At 31.8% G+C, this 22,000-nt stretch overlaps 1 protein-coding gene across 1 annotated transcript in view; it reads right to left on the bottom strand.

Moving 5' to 3' along the window:
• Positions 1–6,921: 6,921 nt before the first annotated feature.
• Positions 6,922–22,000, bottom strand: part of LOC124530501 (cardioacceleratory peptide receptor-like) — a 44,390-nt gene continuing 29,311 nt past the window's right edge. Inside the window, exons 8-10 of the mRNA XM_047104686.1 lie at positions 15,767–15,947; positions 10,718–10,850; positions 6,922–8,254 (exon numbers count right to left, since the gene is read on the bottom strand). Coding sequence (XP_046960642.1) covers positions 8,099–8,254; positions 10,718–10,850; positions 15,767–15,947 — 470 coding nt within the window. The 3' untranslated portion in view covers positions 6,922–8,098. The remainder of the gene's footprint in view (positions 8,255–10,717; positions 10,851–15,766; positions 15,948–22,000) is intronic.

The raw sequence follows: 22,000 nt of genomic DNA on the forward strand, positions 1-22,000 counted from the left end.
ATTAGTCCAGCTAGAATTTTACTACTGAAATTAGTCATTATTTTAGTCAGATTTTAACGTGAATTTTGTAACTATAAGAAGTTAACGTAAGTGTATATAATTTAACAATGTATAAACCTTTGTGATTTAAAACTTTGCTTAAAACTAATTTTAATGTAAAAGACTAAGTATTAACTATCCCAAGTTTAGATAAAGTTCTTTTAACTAATAAGTAAGTCTTTTAGATTACAAAATTTTCGAAACTGTGACTTAAGAATTGTTGAAGTTCTTCCTCTTTGACGAGGACTTCAGAAGTTTCAAGTCAAGCGGCTAAGTCAGCTTTAGTCAAGCTGCAATTTTATAAGATAACAAAATAGAATAGAAGTTAGCGCGTACCGTCTTCACGCGTAAAATGTTTTCAGCTTTCTAACTTTAAAGATTGAAATAAAAGAATAGCTGTGCCCGACTTCGTGTGGGTTAAATTTAACAAATAAATATTGTGGTGTACTTATCAATTCTATACTACCTTTTGTGTGACAGGACGAGTCGAGATGGTTAGAATGCGTGCATCTTAACCGATGTTTGCGGGTTCAAATCCAGGCAAGCACCGCTTATTCATGTGCTTAATTTGTCTTTATAATTCATCTCGTGCTCAACGGTGAAGGAAAACATCGTGAGGAAACCTGCATGTGACAAATTTCATAGAAATTCTGCCACATGTGTATTCCACCAGCCCGCATTGGAACAGCGTGGTGAAATAATTTTCCAAACCTTCTCCTCAAAGGGAGCGGAGGCCTTCAGCAGTGGGAATATACAGGCTGTTGTTGTTGTTGTTTTTGTTTGACGGACGTGTGTTTGACGTGACGGTGGAGTGGTGGCATGCGCGTGGACTGCGGTCGTTACTGGATAGCATTAGAAAAGTATACCGTGACTTTTTATCATTTTGCAAATAATCCTAAAATAAAAGCTACCTTATAAAAATTGGTGATTATATTGTTGTTGTTTTTTTTTTTTTAATTTTTGACACTACATTTAAATTGTGTCGAATTATAATTGTAATTGCAGTTTTAGCGCTCTCTAAAAATAAAATAAATAAACACTGAGCTAATTTCTTTCTTCAGCGACTACACGACGTAGGTCTCATTCGATAATTTAGTTTCTCCTCAAATCACCTTGTTCCAATCTAAAACCCAATCGTACCAGAGTCGTCACATCAAGGGTAACTGTTCTGGGCGGCATTCAATCGCGTTCCCGTTAAATGGTCCGATACATCGGTCAGTTCTTCACGAAAACGAACGATAAGCGATTGAACGGATCCGCTCATTGATCTTGTTTCATTCGATTAGCTTTCCTTTTTCGAAACAATGGTTTAATTTGAAAAATGTTACAAGTGCCTACATCAACGCATAATTCGTTTGTGCCCTCAATCCATTTTACAACCGTGTATTATTCAATATTGGAGGTTTTTAGTAATTTATAACATGCCCTTTTCTTTGGTTACGGCACAAAATCTGAAAACTTGTAAAATCAACGAATCAATACAGATTACAATAATACTTCACGTTAAGCCCAAATAATTGGTAAATTCTTATCAAAATACGAGAAAATCTCGTATTTACTGTAATTTAAAAGAAAATTCATATAAAATAATTGTTGACAAAAAATAATGACGAATTAACTCCATATCTAAATTTTACACAAGATATTAATATTAAAACACACTATACTATATTTTAGTTCAATACAAAAGTATCGTCCTAAGTCTTACCATTAAGAATGAATGAATTTTCAAAACAACTTAAGCGTCCGAATTATACAAATCCGATTTTAACATTTATTAGAATAGAAAGAAGGATATTCGATGTAAACATTCATTTCCCATTTAGACATAGAAGATGGTTTCTTTCTTAGAGATCACTAAAAGTCTATAAAGAATTCCTGTGTAAAATTTCATCTCGTTAAGAACCATCGGTATAGGCTGTGTGATGTATACAACATACAATATACATACATACAACATACAATAGCCTGTTTCTCACAGCTCGGCTAAGATCTCCTCTCTATTTGAGGAGAAGGTAAGAACTAAGAAGTGTATTCCACTAGGCTGTTCCAGTGCGGGTTGGTGGATGTGCGATATACATATATTAGTTACTTATTTAAAAACTATATTAATAATATTGCTAAATAATTTATTCCCAAACACAGTTCTCGGCTTAACTTTTATTTCAAAAAGTTGGTCTTAATTATTAAAGATTATCCTTACAGAACCAGTCCTTCAAATTGCAATTGACGAAGGCTATACACCTTAGGCTTATAGCCTTCTTAATAACCGAACTATCATATCCAAAGCGATTATTCAAATCAGATAAACGGCTATTTAACTCATAGATAGACACTCACCAGATTAATAAATAAAAATAATAACTAACACAAATTCTCTCACTAAAAGTTCGTCAGCGATCGCTTCTAGCAATAATAGTCTTTAAACACCATTGGTCTATTTCAATGGCAAGAACAGTAAAGATAATTAACAAGCTTTGACCTTGAATTGTCATTATGTATTTATTTTCATATAAATATTTATTTTATATATATATATTTACACTGATATAAAATAATTAAGAATTGCCTGTAGAAATTTATATATCACAGTGCTTAGGAAGTCGAATGTATATTTTAGTATTAGGTTTATTAATGTCTTCTACTTCTGCCATTGCATACAATTGAATATGATGTTTTGATGATAAAAAAGCTTGGAAGCCTGGAAATCAATAGGTATAAAACCTGTTGACTCATATAATATGACTGTATTTTTTAAATGTTGAAAAAGAGTAACTACTGAGTTTCTTGCTGGTTCTTCTCGGTAGAAAATACTTTCCGAACCTGTGGTAGCTTCTCTTAATTGTTAAATGACGATTCAAAAGTGCTTGTAAAAACCTACTTGAATGAAGTTTATTTTGATTTTGATTCTTGTATGTACTTCTGCCATTGAATAGGCTGTACAAATTTTATTATGTTTTGATGTCTTATTTTTTTAACATAAAATACTAAGAATCATCTAAATAATTTTAATTTAGACTTCGTCCATGAATATTACTCCAAATTATTATTCACATTTGTGATAGCGAGACATACGTACGCAACCTGGCTAAACTTTTTAGTGAAAGCAAATAGAGATTATATATAATTAATAATGCATAGATTAACCCACTGTGCTTGCTAAAGCAGACACACATACATACAAAAAAAAATGGTTAATTATCTATTACAAAAATTTTTTTTTGTATATTTTGTGCTCATCCAAGATTGAAAATTATTAAGGAACTTTTACATCTCGATTCATCGAAAGTTAATTTTCATACGTTAATAATCTTTGGTAGTTTATTAGTTAATGAAATTGCGTTCAATTCACTCCAATGCAGTTCAGCTTGAAGCTAATACGATTAGTGTAGTTAATCGATTTGAGGTTATACAGTTGATTAGGAGTTACGCCTAAATATTAACTTGCTATAAGCTTGTATTTAGATACAGAGGTAGAGATTATGATATTGTACCGATACTTCGTAGTTCTGTTCTTGATTTAGAAAAAAAAACCTGCGTGTATCGAGGACATTTGTATTATGAATATGAACAACTCTAAATTTGTACAAAGTAGTAAGAAATAGAAGAATCTAAATAGAAATTAATAATTAGCTAAAAAAAGAAAAAAAAAATTGAAAAGATTCCTACTGGTCTATTTTATAATCTAATTTATATTGTTTAAGAAATGTAGCTGTTTTTTTTTTTTGAAGATGACTTAATATACTTTTTCCAATTTTTCATCGTATAACTGCTGGTGGTAATTATGGAACATTTGCAATATTTGTCCAACCAGGGCGTTGCATTAAGGACCTTATACGTTACCAGCGACAAGCCCCGGCTTTGCACGGGTGCAATGCTGATACTAAATATACTACAGAATTTGTTTATTTGCGACATCACATTAGAAACTTCTAAAATTAGCAGTGTTTTACTTTATTGTCCACGTATTATAATAGGTTGGGGAAAAAGTTTCTTCGTATTTTATATGAAAATTCAAAAAGTTTTTTTTATAGTTTATTTACATTTGACTAAAGTATGTAGGTGCCATTTTGTTCCATAACTTTTTGCCATCTTGTTGGTAGTGACATGATACCATTGCTGTAAAAATTTTGGGGCTTCTGATCGAAAAACTGCGACAAGTGGTTTTGGCAGTCCTCTCGTGATGTTAACCTGACACTGCCTAAGGAATTCTGCAGAGACCGAAACAGATGAAAATCTGAAGGTGCACGGTCAGGATTATACGGCGGATGCATTAATACCTCCCAGCCAAACTCTTGTAATTTTTGTTGAGTGGCTAAAGATGTGTGAGGTCTAGCGTTGCCATGGTGAAAAACCACACCCCTTCTGTTGATCAATTCTGGCCGCTTTCTCTCAATTTCTTGCTTCAATCTCATCAATTGTTCGCAATACAGTTCTGAATCGATGGTCCTGCCGGGCGGTAACAGCTCATAATGAATGATGCCCTTCCAATCCCACCATACACACAGCATTACCTTGTTGCGAGTTAATCCGGGTTTTGCCACAGTCTGTGAAGCTTGACCGGCCTTTGACCACGATCTTTTTCGCACGTTCTTGTCGTATGTGATCCACTTTTCATCACCAGTTATCAGCTTCTTCAAAAATGGTTCGGTTTCATTACATCGTAATAAAGAATCACAAATGAGTACACGGTTCATTAGGTTTCTTTCAGTGAGTTCATGAGGCACCCATATATCGAGCTTTTTTGTGTACCCAGCTTTATTCAAATGAGTCAAAACCGTTTTGTGGTCAATTGCCAGTTCTTCAGCTACATCGTAACTACTAATATGCCGATCTTGCTCCACTTTTTCAAAAATGGCATCAATTTTGTCCGTAACAGGGCGACCAGAGCGAGATGCATCTTTGATATCAAAATTTCTGGCTTGAAAACGCTTAAACCAAACTTGCGCTACTCTCACAGATACTGCCTTAGGTCCATAAACATCACAAATTTATTTCGCGGCTTGAGTTGCATTTTTACCTTTTTTATAGTAAAATTTTAAAATGTATCGAATTTCTTCTTTAGATTCACTCATTTTAACAACAACAAAAACAAATGAAAATCACATAAATTCCTAATTTGAATTTGGAAGTGCCTTCTTTAAAATTAAAACTTTTTAATGATACCAAAACCAGCCAGATACAAAGGGTATAGCCAAAGAGATTTTATTACAAGTTCATACATACTATATGCGAAAAGACTTTTTCCCTAACCTAATATAAAAAACCTTCCTCTTGAATCACTCTATCTATTAAAGAAAACCGCATCAAAGTCCGTTGCGTAATTTTAAAAATCTAAGCATACATAGAGTTGACTTTAGTTTTATACTATATAATGATAATGATGATGATGATTCATTAATTTGGCATACGTTTCAAATATGTAAATTTAAATAGCGTGTTACAGTTTGTTTTTTAGTTGCCAGTCTGATCATGAGAGGGTTTTGCCCAGCAGTGGGACGCGTTACATATAACTTCTATATTCATCTTGTGAAATAAAACACCACACGTAATTGTATACATTTATTTACTTATGTATTAATAGTATAAAATAAACTTGCCACTACAAACGAAGGTACTTAATAAATTCAACATTCACGACATAATTTTTATATTTAACAAGACAGACATACAGGTAGGAATTATAGTAGTAGTAATTGGCATGCCAGTATAGTACGACACAACTTAGATGTAGCATCAGAAAATTCAATAAAATCAACCAATAGAAATAGCTCCCTATCACGCCATTCAACGCTATTCGTCGCTATAGATTCTCACGTCAGTTCAACTCAAGAAAGCAAGTGCATGTAAATCGACCTGTCAAATTGAAGAATGTTTTAGGTCAAATGATATTACAAGTTATTACGCTTGTGTAATGATCATATTCACATAAGAAATAAATATTAATAATTTGGGATAGCGTACTTGATTCGGATGTGATCGGTTTTACGAATTTTGCCGATGCAACATCCAAGTTGTGTCCTGCTTTACGTTGCCAACCACTGATGTTTGTCATTAAATGAATACACTCATCATTTTTAATATGTACAACAATGTACAACACTGTTGTTTTTGTATTTGGTATTGTAATTAATTTATTATATAGAAATACATACAATAGATCCTACTGTCTTTAAAATACCTTAATTTGAATGGAGTTTGACTCCAATTTTGATGTTTAATATTTATTACGCTAAATCTTTAAATCCTTATTAATAAACATTATATAGCGGCTGTTTTGTCTTCTTCGCTCTAATCTGAAATTACTGATGTCAGAAAGAGATCAATCTAATTATTCACCGCTCTACAACGTTTGTTAGTAAGGTATAATGTTTAAATAATTTACGAATATTACATTTATGAAAATTAATTATGTACAATCGGATTTTTATGTAATCATTATAACTTGAATTTATGTAATATAAATAACATATTTAATATACATCGTTAAAAAAAATGTTATTGTTTAATTATAAAAATTAAATTGCTTAATAATAGATAAAAAAATATGTCTTAATAATTAAATTAAATTAAGTACATTTTTCTTTATTAAAAAGTAGATACAAAAATAATTAAAATAGAATAAAGTAAAATACTTGAATTTTATCCTTATTTATATAACTCCCTGTATTGTTATTTATTTAATTTCCTAATGTAAATGTATGTTTCTTATTTTTATACGACACTAATTTTGAAAGGATTAATGTAAAAATAATTCAGCTATTTTTGTTATAAAGAAATAATATACAGATGAATTAAATTAGTAACTAATGTTCAAATAAAAAAAAATGTATAGAAGTCCAAAGACTTTTATTGGTTTTATAGATTATCCAATTGTTTAAAAAAACATATAGTTTTTTTTTATTAAGATGACTCAACAAAAAAAAAACCTTTTAAAAATTCTCTATGCATATCTGACGGTTTCACTTGTAACGTCTTTGCAATAATTGTCCAATCAGGGCGTTGTATAGAGGACTTATTACGTAATAATTGATTAATTTGACATGTTTCAAATGTCAAAAATAGCGTGTTAAATTTTGGTCTTTATAGCCGCCGCTATTGACTTCATTGTTTTGGGAATAAGCAATTACTTTGGCACATTCGAGCTATTGGTCGGCACAGTTCTTATAAGGATGACGTGTTGGTATAACAAATATACGTGAAATTACGACTTTTACAGTTAACAAAGTACTCCATTTGACTTTTTGAGTTATTTATAAAAGAAATATAATCTGAATTACAATTTACTAAATTTTCTTCACTGCTAAGATAGTTACGTTGTTCCATTTTACTAAGAACAAATACATAATACGTATATAATTATGTACACTATGAACACTCACATTTATAATAGTTTTTACCTAACTTCATATAAAATTGTATACACAAATGTTTATACTAATTACGCCTATTTGAATTTTTTTATTACAAAAACTTACTTAATTAAGAAAAAAAAAGACTTAACTTATGGTCACAACATCATAGACAACACTACGTAAAATAGGTTTATGTAATAAATATAAGAAAGATTTTAATTAATACACGTACCAATTAAATCGTTTTACAAAAACTGGACAAGTACTTTCATATAACAAAACAATATGGCATAGATAATCATAGCAATGGATGTTCTTTCATAATCCTTCGACTGGTATAAATAAAAAGTGCTGTCACTTGTCAAATAATAGTTTTGACAGCAGACTTTGACGTTTGGTAATTAGTTGCATGACTATTCTTGAACTCACTTCGTTTATACCACTTGAATTCTTGAAAAGCGACTCACTTCAATTCTTTATTGTGAATATTTTAATGTCGCTTACGACTTCATGATATTACACGATTATGAGATTCGAGTTTGGTCATACAAACTAGCTCTAATGTACTTACTTGTAGTTAGTTGTAGATTATCAACAACTTTATCAATATAGTTCTGCTATTAGAAACATTACAATATATGTAAAAATACGTTAAATATTTAAATAAAGAGTATTCGTCTAGGATTAAATTTTGTATACCTGATTTACAAAAATGTGTCAGCTGGCCGCCTTTGTGCCTGGGAATGACAGTTATTGTTCATTTGAAGTTGGGTCTCCGGCAGATGAAGTCTTACTTTACGGGAATTACTGTTGGACTGGTGTAGACGCTGCTTTGGATTCTTAATACTGTCATCCTTTATCTGTGATGCAAAAGACAAGATTAACAAATAGGTGTTGATAGACACTCGGTTATAACGAAATTGCTTTCGGCAATCCCGTTCAAATACAAAACAAAAAAAGATTTTATATACATATGTTCAAGTAGTAGGAACTTTTACCATAAGGTACCATCATTCACCATTCACAGCGAAACAGCAATACTTCGTATTGTGTCGTTTGAAGAACGAGTGAGCCAGTGTAAGAAATATAATATTTTAATCTCCAAGGTTAGTGGTGCATTGGCGTTGTAAGCGATGGTTTATATATCTCACAGTGCCAATGTCCATGAGCAGTGTTGGTCACTTATCATTTAGTGGCACAAATGCAAGCCTCCCTCAGTATATCAAATAAAAAAAAATCGACATATTTCATTTTAACGCAAATAAAATATGCTTAATTGAATATTTTAGCTTGCATAATCTATAATACAGCAAAACATTTAGCTCAAGAGACATTAATTCTGTTAACCTAAATGGCCTGAAAACGCGCTACACAACAAATTTCAATGCCCCCTTAGTGTTTTAGCATGTCTGTCCGTGACGTTAAGGGATCCTCTCTGTGACAAGTACCGAACGTCCCATATTTTGATAAAGAGTTCTAAAGAGGGTTGAATTGAATTTCAAAGTTGATTATTGTCGAATATTTCAATTATAATATTGATTTTTTTGACAATAATGTTATTGAAAGACTCGAAAAATTCTCGCTAAGTAAAATATTCTACATTGTTTTTGGAGACGAAGATATTTCTTATCGTTGTTTAATTGTACTAACATATGTTAATATTATTTATCAATATTAATTAAGTATTAGATCTTTTTCGCCTTAATAATACTTTGCGAGTAAAATGTATAATTAAAAGTATTAAAAATACTATAACCATACACTCATTTATCGACCGGCAGTAGAACAGCGGGTTTGTATGACCTTTTTAAATTAATAAAAGGTATGCCTAAAAGAGGTAACACAATAGGTTCTTGCCTAAAATCGAGGCTTATAAATTAATGTTTTTATTAGATCTTAAATATTAAAATCAATAACTGAAAATCATCATGTAATTATGTGTAAAGTGACTTGGGTATTTATCAAAATACTAGCTGAACTTATGCCTGTCCTGTGTTTAATTTATAAAACGTTACCCATAGCACACAAACCGCCTCCCACGCTTTTACCCCTTGAGGGCGAATTTTTATGTTCTTGCACAGGACTCAAACTATCTTCATTGTATTTTTTTTTTAATTGATTCTGCAGTTTAATGTTGATGAATTATAAGACGGAGTTTGCATATTATACTAGTCAGGCAATCTGTGCCTGGAAAACTTAATAAATAAATACAATTACATTGCGCACACAATTATTATTTATTAAATACAATGGGAGACATTCATTTTTAACAAGTTTTGAGCGTAGAACACAAATCATAATTTTATTCCAATATTAATTAATTAACACGATACATATTTTGATATATTCATTAAATCAAATATTTATAACATGTGTTATCGGTAGTCTGAATCAATAAATAAACGAAATCAAAATATGCAGAACATAACTTTATTAAAAATTATTTGCCCTTCGTAAATAATACAGTAACAACATTATTGCTTGTATAGATTAAGTTAGTTACTTGAAGTTGCGAGACTTTCGAAGTAATTTCATAAAGGGTTACTTAGGGCATTATTATTTGTGATAACAATATAATTAACATAATGATAAAAACATTGCTATAAAATTTGGTTTGTATTAAATATTCATTTAGGTTTGTAATATTGTGTATCATTTTGGTATTGTACCAAATATATCTGTTGAAAAGACCATTGCGGTCAAAGGAAGCTAATTTTGAATAAGGTATTTATTTTGTTGCCCCATGCACCCCCATGTATTGTTTTTTAAAGTTTTGATTTTTTAAGTACTATTGTTATATGTTTATTAAGGAAAATGATAAATCTTTCTGATTTTTAAACTTCTTTAGGGTTAACGGAATTGAGCTACTCCAATGACTGATGAATGATGAATCCACCAAATTAATAAGGCTTCACTGTATCATGAGAATCACGAGCCAACAGAGGTCCCCACCACTTGTACCATCAGGTACCATCCAGTTAACCATCATAGTCAGGTTATTTAATTTAATATAAATTCCATTGGATTTGTTCATTTATTATATATTTTATTGTTATATTAGTTACATTAAATTAAATATAATATATAACTTTCAAAGAACTCACATAAAAGTAAAGTACTTATTCTATAAGTCTTTAAAAAGATTACAAGACATTTTTTAATTCACCCCTTGAGGGGGAAAAATGGAAAGTAACGGTTTATGAACTATAGATATTAAATTTCGGGTAAAGTAATAAGTTCAGCTGATATGATATAATTATATTGGTTCAATTATAGTGATTCATCTAAAATAGCGAACTAGTTTTAATGGAATCGTTACTCACTCTGATCGTTAGTTCATGTCTGGTGCGTCGGTGTGATGACGTCAGCAGCTCGGTGTGGGCTCTCGACTCGGTCACCGCAGAACTGTCACCGGTCTTCATCCAGCACCAGAGCCACTTGTACGGAGGAATGTTGCTGTATAAAATAAATTTGGTATACGTTAATAATTACTACATAATCTAAAATATTACGTAGAAACTATGATTTTTTTTAAACATTTTTTATTCTTATTTAATTGATTATTTTATCCTTAAAATGGCAATACTTTGTTTTGCTATATTCCGTTTTGAACGTTAGATGAAGACAAGGTTTAAAATTATATTTCCCTTGGAAGGTATAGCATTAATGGCGTCATACATGTATAGGCAGGGGATGCTTACGATCGAGTACATTCCAATTTTAAATTAAAATGATCGTTCTATTTTATCTACTTTAATAATCATATTTTTAAAAAGGTTTCAATAAAACAAGAATGCAATGTATATTTTTCTAAACAAATTTGGACGTACGACGTTTTTCATCGGAATCGAATTCATCATCTTTCGCTTGTCCCTAACTCATTTATTTGGGGTCGACGAAGTGAGTTTTATAACGCTACCAGAGAGATAATTTAGCTGACTTTTACGGCCTACGTGCTTGACGTAAATCCCCTTTGGGAATGCTTCGTCTGGTGGGTTCATTTCCGCCACCATACTAGTTATTGAGGCGATAAGTGCTTGGGGTATTAACAATGTCTCAGTCAGGTTTTACGACATGCATGGGAGTTGGGTTGCCACTATTTTTTCGGTACACAAAATCGGATAAAACAAATAATTAGGACATAATTAACATGTGTATTATTTTCGTACAGCATTATACTCAGGTTTAAAAGTAAAAATATGTAAATGCCACGCTCAATAAGTTATAAATTTCGTTTATATAGTGCCTATTCCAAGAGAATTGGAAATCATAAAAGAACTGCGAAAATAAATCAGTGGCCCGATGCTCAAAGCACGAGAGACATTAATATTTTGAGGTAAATTTAAACCACATTTTGTAATTTTCCAAGTCATTTCAAATGCAATAAAACAATTTAAGTTTTATTTTTAGTGCAAAAAAAGTTAATATTAAAAAATTTAAAAATGAAAAATTATGTACCTATATTATAAAGACCTTACAAGAAATTGATAACTTATACATAAAATTGAAAAAAAGATATTTAAGAAGAAATGACCGCAAACTCGTCCCAAATAAGGGTATTCCAGCTTTCAAATTTATTTCCAAAACCCAACAATTATTTCTGAATTTCAATTATATTCCTTAGTAGCTATGATGGGCATTACTAATACCAAAAATATATGCTAATTTACGCCTACTGGTTTGTTTATTTTAAACAACTAACACCTGTTCATTGTTTAATTCTATCAAAATGTTTTTAGCAATAGGCCATAGAACTATTTCGATATTCAAAATTTGTTTTTCTAATTAAGAGGCACACGATTTTGTTTACATTAAAACACTCTACAATACTCGTAAATCATTTTCAATGTCAACAAACAGCGGCGAAACTTCGTGGCTTAGGCTGGGAAGTATTGTAATTAAGAGAATCCCTACAAGATGTATGGCCACGGATTAAGAGTGGACTAGATACCCCTTGATCATTAGGTAGCCAAAAAAACAAGCGTCTCTTTTATACCTAGAATGACGTCACTAAAAGCATACTTGAACACCAGATATGATTTTTAAATTAATAAGGTAGACAATACCTAGTTTACTTGGTGGTAGGGCTTTGTGCAAGCCCGTCTGGGTAGGGGTCGTACCTATTTACTCTCAGATACTCATACATTATTATTATTATTACTTACATACTCATCAGTTATTCTACCGCCAAATAACAGTACTCAGTATTGTTGTGTTCCGGTTTGAAGGGTGAGTGAGTCAGTGTAACTACAGACACAAGGGACATGACATCTTAGTTCCCAAGGTTGGTGGCACATTGACGATGTAAGGAATTGTAATATTTCTTACAGCGTCATTGTCTATGATTGATGGTGACTACTTACCATCAGGTGGCCCATATTGAATCATTTTTTACCAACTTCTAAAAGATGAGTTTATCAATTCGACGTGTATGTATCTAACATTGTTAGAACTTAATTATATTTGAGTATGTTGATTCATTTAGGCTTCCAAACACGTGTGCTTAATTTCGCTAAGTGTATACTAGTATGTATATTTCGTCAAACTCCGTGCCCGAGTACTATGCACACCGGTTTTTATGGGTACGCCACTCAAAGGTCCGGTTCGATTCCCAGCCGAGTCGACGTAGAAAAATTCCATTAACTTTCTTGTGTCTTGGGTTTGAATGTTTGTGGTAATTTCGTTACTTCTGATTTTCCATAACATAAGTGCTTTAGCTACTTACATTGGGATCAGAGTAACGTATGTGATGTTGTCGAGCATTTATTTATTATTTAATTATATGTTTGCAAAAGTCGTATCGAGATGACAAAGTAAAGTTAAAAGCAGTCTTGTAGTTTCATATATATCTTTTTATTTTATGTGCACTAGCTGTTCTAATTTCGAATTCTAAATTTATTTTTTTATAATTTATCTCTATCTACCCTAGAATATTAAATATTATTTATAAAGATCTTTGTGCCACTGCTCGGTATGTTTTGTAAGATAGGTCGTGGTATCCAGCTGCGTCAAAGGCTGTGTATATTAATGCCTTGTACTGGAAGATGATTTGTTGGGTACATAAGCGACTGGAATTCCAAATTGACGATAGATGATAGTTGTTGTTATCTTTAATATTAATACGAGTTGAGTTCTCAATCTTAAATACAAATAATGGATATTAATTTATTAATAAACGTCGTATAAGTCTTAGAGTAAATGGAATATATCAATTTATAATGAAAATTTTGGGTGTATGTGTATGTTTAAAGAAATACATATACTCGTACATTATTTTTTGTTTTTATGATATATATAAGTAGAACGACGGTCAAAGACTCTACCATGGGATGGTAAGCGATCGCTTATTGGTACCGTGATAAATATTAACCTTTCACTATATCGCCATCAAACTTGAGAACTAAGAAGTGACTTTGTTTTTAGTAACACGGACTGAATTTTTAAACCGGAACACAATAATATTTGTATTGCTCATTGTCCGTCAAGACTGAATCGTCATGTTATAGAGCTAAATTGAGTACAAACATAAAATTCCCATTTGATTGGAGTTAATTGAATCTAAATTAACTGCCAACAATAATAATAAAATCAACAATCAACAACAACAAGTAAAAGCAATGTTTTTTTTATTTTCTATATCATAAGTATAAAGCCTTGTCTTATGTTATTGTAAGTCTATTCGTCTCTCGATTTCCGTTAAGTAAATGAGTAATTATATACAGGGTTATTGGTAACTCGATGTATATCGGTTAAGAGGTGATAGGGGTGACTATTTGCAATAATTTTAACCCCCATGCATATGGGGGTTAAAATTATTGATACTGTTTTTTAAATAAATTTTTGAAGTTGCATTTTTGACAAATTTTGAAAAAAGCTAAAAAACATGATAACTCAAAAATGGGTCCCTTTTGAATTATGAATATGGGGGTTAAAATTATTGCAAATATCCACCGCTATCACCTCTTAACGGATATACGTCTTGAAGACTTGAAAAAGAAAGAGAGTACACGTTGATACAATTTTTATTGTAAACAATTTTGAATAGATTGTTTAATTAATTTATATATTGTATAATTTAATTTATATAAAACCAATATCAAATTGCACAGTAACAACACTTTCTTATGTATTATATAATGTATAATATCTACATATCTGCTCCTCAGGAAGCTGTACAAATTCATGGCTTTAATACGAAATATCGGGAACCGCTAAAGAAATAATATAACGCAAATATAATTTATCTAAATGGATATTTTATTGTATCTTTTATCGCATGCGGTGTCGTGACAGTAACAGCCTGTAAATTTCCCACTGCTGGGCTAAGGCCTCCTCTCCCTTTGAGAAGGTTTGTTCCAATGTGATTTGGTGGGATACACATGTGGCAGAAATTCGATGAAATTAGACACATGAAGGTTTCCTCACGATGTTTTTCTTCACCGTTGAGCATGAGATGAATTATAAGCACAGATTAAGCACATATATACAGTGGTGCTTTCCTGGGTTTGAACTCGAAATCATCGGTTTAGATGCATGCGTTCTAACTGAGCCATTTCAGTTCGTATCGTGAGACGCGAGCTTAAAGTTTCGGTCTTATAGGAACGCTGAAATGCTAAACATAGTACCACTTATTTTCCGAAAGGGAAACCTTTTACGGCCAATTCGTCATATTTAAATAATTTCCAAGTGGAACGGAGACTGAATCGAGGCCTCGGTTACAAGACGTGGATTTAACCGACGGCTTGAAATCTCCTCAAGAATTTTCATTATTTCAGTCTTTTCATTTCTATGTATAATTCAATTCATTATTACAAGTCGATGCTGGGATTGTTCAATGCAATCTGAATCAATGATCGAGTCAACTTAATCTTTATGCCACATGAAACTCTTTATACATTTTTTACAATAATTATTACACCTCAAAGACGTGCTATCTGTGTTATGAAAATTACTCTTAAGCAAATTTGAAAATTAGTCGTGATGGTTTTTAAATGTTTGGTTAAACATTTTTTTTTTTAATTTTTAAATTATAATATTTCAGAAAAACTCAATCCATATTTATAATATAAATGCGAAAGTAACTCTGTCGATCTGTCTCGCTTTCACGCCCAAACTATATAAATGTGATACACAAATAGTCTAGAGCCTGATAAAGGACAAGAGCTACTTTTTAATTGGAAAAAAGTATTATAAACAAAGACGTCCTACATCAATGAAATATTTTAAGTTTAAATATATTCATATTTTCTACACAAGCAAAGCCGCAGATACCAGCTAGTTTGTTATAAAACAATCTTCAAATTGTCACCTCGAGAGAAGAGATCTTAGTCCACTAGGACAATGAGTCTTAAAAACATTAAATTCCTACTTACCGGAGACTAATAAATATCCTGTTTGAAAATATGAAGTAAATGACAGGGTTCGCCGCCGAGTTTAGCGGTGCGAGGCTCTGGATGAGTGAAGCGATGGCAATATTGACTTGTGTGTCGGGCACGTAGCCGTACACTTGCAGGAGGTCAAAGATCATGTACGGTGACCAGCAGAGGACGAAAACTGAAAAGAAATGTACAATAAATCTCATCTAATATTACATTATTATACAAAAACTTTGTTTTTTTTATGTGAAGGTAAATAAAATTAAACTCTGTGTAGTCGATATCCTTCAACGTCTTCATTGCTCTAGTGGCTAGAACAAAGCAACATAGAAAAAAACTGAGGTTCTAGATTCAAAGCCCAGATCGGGTCGATTGTAAGTTATTTTGTGTTTCTCAATAATAGCCCCTAATCGTTGGGAGATCTTTGTCTTGGAAATCACGTAAAGCGATTGGTACTGTCAACGGTAATATTATATATCAAATTCGTTATTGATAAAAATAATTAAAAACTTGTAAAGTAAACGATCCTACGTTATGTACGATTGAATTGTCACGTATAATTAAATTGAATGTAAAGCAAAGATAGTTGGAATTAACTAAGGGAAAAATGTTATTCTTCGTCAAGCCTTATGTCATTTGTTTCGTATGTAAATCAGGGAATGCAAGCTATACCCTTTATCATATTACTAGCGATCCAACATGGCTGCCCACGGGTGCAATGCTGATACTTAATATAGTAGAGAATGTCTAAATCAGTGTTTCTTTGCTGTATTGACCACGTTATTATATACAAAAAATTTTGAGGAAGGCCTTGAGCATGAATGTGGATGGATATAGAGGTAGAGGACGACCAAGAAAACGATGGATGGACTGTGTGAAAGACGATATGGTTAGAAAGAATGTTACTCGTGAGATGACCTCTGACAGAGAAGTATAAGACGAGGAAGGAGAAGACATGCTGCGCCGACCCCAAATAAAATTGGGAAAAGGGCAGGAGGATGATGATTATATACAAAAATTTTCTTCTTGAATCAAAAAATCTTATCGCTCGCATCAAAATCCGTTGCGTAATTTTAAAGATCTAAGCATACATAGAGAATGAAGTCATATTAACAGATTATTTCCAAGTGTTAATTTCCGAAATTCAATTTCAAATTTGTAAATTATTAAGACTAGCTTGTCGTTTAAGTGTTGGCACCTGTCTGAGTGAATTATGATTGTTTAAATTCAACTAACTTCTCAGAAGATCGAATTAACAACTCTCCTTAGCCTCTTTAAAACTTTCCGGCAAGACTACAAATTAAAGGCGTCTGCTTTTTTTTAAATACATTTGCGTAATTATGTATAAAAGAAAAGTGTGTAAACTCATTTTTTTTTATTACGTCCTTTTTTTAATTAACTTTAATGTTGTTTTTAAACTGTTTTGATGCATTTTTGGATCGTTCAAAATATTTTATTATATGGTTTTTTGTTATTTACTGTATTGGTTATCAAAAATGATATGCTTTATGATATGATAATAATTATCATTATCATTAGTATAAAACAAAATCTCTTACCGGTGTCTGCCCCTATGTATGCTTAGATTTTTCAAAGCACTCAACGGATTTTGCGGTTTTTTTAATAGATAGAATGATTAGAGAGAAAGGTTTTTGTGTATAATACATGGACAACATAATAAAGAAACAAGAATAAATCTGTAGTATATTTAGTATCAGAACTGCATCCGTGCGAAGCTGGGGCGATTCGCTAGTATGATATATTTATGTATTTTATACATTTAAATTGATATATACCTATTTGTTTCTGATTAGTTTTTTTTGATTAATTTAAAAGATTATTGTGAACGTTGGTAGTAGTAGAAGTAACTCATAAATAGCCCATAGCCGGACTAATGAAGGTTTGGAGTTTATTCCACTATGCCGCTCCAATACAGGGTGGTGAATAGTGTATACATAAGACAGAATGCAGATTGCCCTGTGGTATTTTTCCTTCACGAGATTTTTTTATATATATATTTTTTTATAATTATATAAAAAAAAATAGACAGTAGTGCTTGTCTGGTTTTGAACCCATTTAAGCTTATATCTTCTGTTAACATTTGCCTCTGGGCCATGTCGACAGTTACCATATAACTTTTATTTAATTTCAAATCGCAAACTCAAACGATTATAATAAATGATAAGACGGGAAATAAGTTAAAAAAACCTATTCCACGATATCGCCGTCTCATAAAAGTAATAATGTCTCAGCTAAAAGTTTAAATATTTCCTCTATTGCGGCGAGGAGTCGGGTCACGATTCAAATTGTAAATTTATAAGATTCCAACGAGAACTCCACCTATGAGGGCGTTGACGTGACGCTTTGCTAAAATACGCTTGGAAACTGAACTTTATAAGCACATGAAATGTATAGAAAATAAATTAAAATTATATAAATACATATATATACTTTGTAAAATTATTTTATAGAAAAAAGAAATATCGATATTATTTTTTTTAATTATATACGTGCGTGTCGGTATGTCTGATATTTTCACATTATTTTTAAATATTCATAAAAAATATAATATTTCACAATTAAATACGCAATTACTAAAAATCCAACGATGTCAAGAATGACTTACATACTAAGAAGGCAAGTATTAATTAATAAGTACAAAAGAATAGGTTGTGTCGATTCGATATAGTAGATAACAATTATCCCATACTAGTGTTTGTAAGTTTCGCGGGAGACGACGCGTTTATTCAAAACACTTTTTTAGGAATTTCGAAACCTTTGAACCTATTTTTTATTAGTTTTATTTCTGCTTTAAAATGCAAGTCAATCATCTACATTTAGTAAAAAGTGAAACCTCTTTTAAATGAAAATTTTAATATCAAATAGTATACATAATAAGATCAGTTAAAATTGGAGTTTGTTTCCCAATTTATTTACATTTACTAACATTAATTATACAACAGATAAAATGTTAATGTTTTAATATTTTTTATTATAAAGCTGTAGTACTGCTCTCTAAACGGCCATAAATTGGAATCGAGAATCTTCTTTGAATTACAGCTCATCTACGGATGGAGCTCTTTAAAATTACATCCTAACCAATTTTTATGCGCAGCTATCGTCCTATAATCAGTCGGACGAAAAATCGCTTACGCTGTTAATATTAGGATTCGTCCATAAGGTTACTTGATTAAGATAAAAATCCGGAATGTTTTATGGCTATGCCATTCAGTAGGGTTTAAATTAAATAGACCGAATTGGCTTACTTAAGTGTAAGTGGGTACCATCATTGATATTGGTTGTTAGAAGTACTACCACTATAAATACCACTATAAATACGCCAATGCGCCACCCACTTCGTGAACTAAAATGTTATTTCCCTGTTTTTGTTTACTGGCTCCCCCTTCACAGCTTTTATTACCTAGGTAGTGTTGTCCTACCCAGGTGAGTTTACACAAAATCCTAGTACCAACTTAAGTAAATGAAGGATTGATATCAAGTTTGAAAACTTGGCACTCATTTGAGATTTTCTTAGCAATATAATTTCAAATAGTTTTCACTAGTTTCGTATATTTAAAAAATCGTTAAATATAAGCGAGCGTTTTTGAGTTACGAGTATCAAGCTGTTGAAGTCGTTGCTGTAAGTTTGTTGCTTCGAAAGTTGCGAAAAGTTTTTTATTATAACGCTCAATCGCGAATCGAATCGCTTCATAAATATATATTCGTAGTAGTTAAGTAATCGTGAGCGCTCGATAAAACCTTATTAATTAATCAATTTTCTGAAATCCAAAAATGTCTTATATTTACAACTGGTTCGTAGGTACAGTAAATTCTATCTAGGTAATTTTTGATACCTAAATATATCAAGTGCTTAAGTGCCTCAAGCATATCTTGGCGATAAAACAACTCATCAACAAATGCATTACAAAACAGAATTGACGAAAGATAAGCGGTCGACTATAGAAGTCCGCATTAGTCTTTCCATACACCTTACACCGGTTTCCATGAGTACGCCTTCAAATCCCGGCCGAGTTTATGTAGAACAAGTTCATTAGTTTTCTATGTTGTCTTGGGTCCGGGATTTTTTTTTATGTTATAGGGTACAAACGAGCAGGAGGCTCACCTGATGGAAAGTGATTACCACCAGCCATGGACATCCGTAACACCGGGGCTTGCCGGCCTTTAAGAAAGGAGTACGCTCTTTTCTTGAAGGTACCCAAATCGTATCGGTTCAGAAAAACGGCCCGCAAAGCTGATTCCACAGATCGGTTGTGCGAGGTAGAAAATGTCTTGATAATCGTACTGTTGTGGAGTTTCGGACATCAAGGTGGAGGGGGTGGAATTTCGAATTTTGACGATATGTCCGAAGGTGAAATTCAGCAGCAGGCATTAATCCGAACAATTTCTCGGAACAATCCTCGAGAAAAATAACCGTCGTTACTTCTGATTCTCCTTAACACAAGTGCTTAAGCTACTTACATTGGGTTATTTATTTATTATTATTTTTAATTAATGATGATATTGTCTGACAATTGCATAATATTCAACCAGCTCTTGAATTAAGACGACTAGAAGGACATTGGACTTTATTTAAACATTTTCAAGATGCGTTTAATAATCTGTGACGGTTCGCAGACATAACGCAGACTGACTAAGCGAGTACCCTCTTTACATTTTATACAAAGTCATTCAAGAATTTCACTTATAATTACGGACTGAATTTGATGGTACGAAAGAAAATAAAAGCAAAAATATCTGTATGTACATATTTACTGAGCAGTATTCAAAGCAATTTTTGGCTACATTATGAATCAATAGCCCTACGCTGTCCTCCCGTTTTAGAGGTTGGTTAGCTGTTATATGAGTATATAAAAAGTAGCATACATCTTTCCTTTGAACTCAATCTTGATTCATATTTTACCGAATTCGGTTGAGCTTTTTAAACATTATATAGAGCAACAGACAGAGAGGCAGATAAATTTTCTTATTTAAAATATTAGTAAAGAAGGAAAGATTAGTATAGACTAGTATTACCCCCGCAATTTATATTATTTATGAAAAACTCATTGCGTTTTGTGTTTAGTCAATATAAAAAAACTGCCAGGAGGCGATTGTTTCATTCAATCCTTTCGCAAAAAAGCGTTTTTAATCTTTTTTTTAATCTGGCTACATATTGATCGCTTTCTAGGATATAATGCTCTACAAAAGAGTTTCTAGCTGTATGGGGTCGAGTAATAGTAGTATATTAGATTCGAATTATTTTATCATAAAACTATTTAAAAAGCTATAGTTACTTTGCCTGAAAGTTTATGCTGTTTTTGAAACATTAGACGACGTAGCAAGTCGTAACATAATTGAGTATCTAGTAAATTACTTATAAAACAATTATAATGATCGATCAGTGTTGATACATCGCAGTGGAAGCCTCATGCGTTTGCTTCTTATTCGTTTATTAAAATGTCTTCTTATATAACTAAATATAATGACCTTTTAATAAAGCTACGCAGTTTGTGACTTTAAAATGTCATACAAACCTACACACGTGGATGAAGCCGGAATGACATTATTCTAGCATAAAATGTTATTCTTAATGAATAAAATATAGAGCCAGTGTGACTTTAGAGAAAGCAGCTTAATAAAATAAAATTGTTCAGTAGTTTCAAACCTTTTTTCATCTTATAATATTAGTAAAAAAAAATAGCGTCAACAAGATAAGCGATCACTTCTTAGCGTACGTTTTACGTCAGTTTATTAATAGCTACAAAAAAGGTGGGTGGTAGGGTGTTTTGTAGTACTGAGTTTGGTGTTTTCTTGGTGATATGGTGTTATTAAATTACATATATACACAATCAAACTATACTTTATTCAAGCTATTTTGAATCGTTATTTAACAACTATATTAAGTGAAGCTATAACCGGTCCGGAAAGTAGATTCTACCCAGAAGAACCGGCAACTCAGTTATTACTCTTTTTCAACATTAAAAATATTGTAAGCAAGCAAAAAATTTTAACTACAATTTCACTTAAAACAAAAGAAATTAATAAAGTATTGGTTCGACAGGTCCGTGATAGCAATACATTTAATTCAACACTGCAAGATTGACAATTCAAAAGGGCTTTTATGAGCCTTTGAAATCTGACATTGATGGTTTTGAAGGCTTTTGATAATTAATATTTCGATTTGATTTGAATTTTGAATAGGGAACTAAATCAAACGTGCACTATTACTTA

The sequence above is a fragment of the Vanessa cardui genome, chromosome 6 (assembly GCF_905220365.1).
Source record: "Vanessa cardui chromosome 6, ilVanCard2.1, whole genome shotgun sequence".
NCBI lineage: Eukaryota > Metazoa > Arthropoda > Insecta > Lepidoptera > Nymphalidae > Vanessa > Vanessa cardui.